This window comes from Panulirus ornatus, chromosome 70 (genome assembly GCF_036320965.1).
Source record: "Panulirus ornatus isolate Po-2019 chromosome 70, ASM3632096v1, whole genome shotgun sequence".
NCBI classification, from domain to species: domain Eukaryota; kingdom Metazoa; phylum Arthropoda; class Malacostraca; order Decapoda; family Palinuridae; genus Panulirus; species Panulirus ornatus.
In genome coordinates, this window is record NC_092293.1 from 238,310 (window position 1) to 239,570 (window position 1,261).

At 48.3% G+C, this 1,261-nt stretch overlaps 1 protein-coding gene across 1 annotated transcript; it reads left to right on the forward strand.

Moving 5' to 3' along the window:
- Positions 1–577: 577 nt before the first annotated feature.
- On the forward strand, positions 578–1,060 carry LOC139747727 (epithelial discoidin domain-containing receptor 1-like). The gene has a single exon (XM_071660330.1). It carries the CDS (start codon positions 578–580, stop codon positions 1,058–1,060), a length of 483 nt encoding a protein of 160 aa, XP_071516431.1.
- The last annotated feature ends 201 nt before the right edge of the window (positions 1,061–1,261 follow it).

Sequence of the window (1,261 nt, forward strand, 5' to 3'; positions counted from 1 at the left end):
ATACGTTGAGATGTATAGGTATGTATATTTGTGTGTGTGGACGTGGATGTATATACATGTGTATGTGGGTGGGTTGAGCCGTCCTTTCGTCTGTTTCCTAGAGCTACCTCGCTAACGCGGGAGACAGCGACAAAGCAAAATAAATAATAAATAAATAAAGAAGGAACAGAGGGGGCCAGGTGAGGATATTCCAAAAAAGGCCCAGTTCTCTGTTCCTAACGCTACCTAGCTAACGCGGGAAATGGCGAATAGTTTAAAAGAAAAGAATATATATATATATATATATATATATATATATATATATATATATATATATATATATATATATATATATATATATTTTTTATTTTTTTTTTTTTGTTTTGTCGCTGTCTCCCGCGTTTGCGAGGTAGCGCAAGGAAACAGACGAAAGAAATGGCCCTACCCAGCCAGTATTTAGGGAAACAAAAGATGGAGTGGCGTGAGTACGCGTTGCCGGTACCTTCCTGACCCAAAACAGTTAACCTGTTGAAGCGCGACGATACGACCTTGGAACTGGACGGTACGATCCTTGAACACGACGATCCTGAAGGGGAACATGAACACGTACATGCCCGTGAAGAACGAGCTCGTCCCTCCCATCCTGGCCTCCAAGATCCGCTTCTTGCCCTACTCCCCACACCCGCGCACCGTCTGCATGAGGGTCGAACTGATCGGATGCTCTTATACCGACGGTCTGGTGTCGTACTCGATGCCCCAGGGCCAGGAGCGAGGCCAGGAGGTGGACCTGCTGGACCTGAGCTACGACGGCACGACCACGGACGGCTTCCTCTACGGCGGCCTCGGCCGGCTCCACGACGGGACGATCGGCGACCACAACTTCCGCAGCGACATCGGCCACGGCAAAGGGTACGAGTGGGTGGGGTGGAGGAACGAGTCCTACAGCTCGCTGGAGGTCCTGTGCGAGTTCGAAGTTGTCAGAAACTTCTCCCTAATCATCTTCGCAAACAACATGCACACCAAAGAGGGACAGAATAACAACTTAACAGACCGATGCCTGCGACCACGCGTTGCGTCATGAGAAGAACCATCATAATGGAGTTGCACGGACTGTGATCCTTGCTGTGGTTACAAGAATGTTCTTCCGCCCACCAGTGATGCTACTACGTTTGTGAATCAAGAACCATTGTAACACAAACCTCTGCAGGTGGTAGAGTGTCCCGCAGTGTATCGAGACAGACTTCCCCAGAACATTTTTAAAGGGGAAGTAAATGCTTATAGT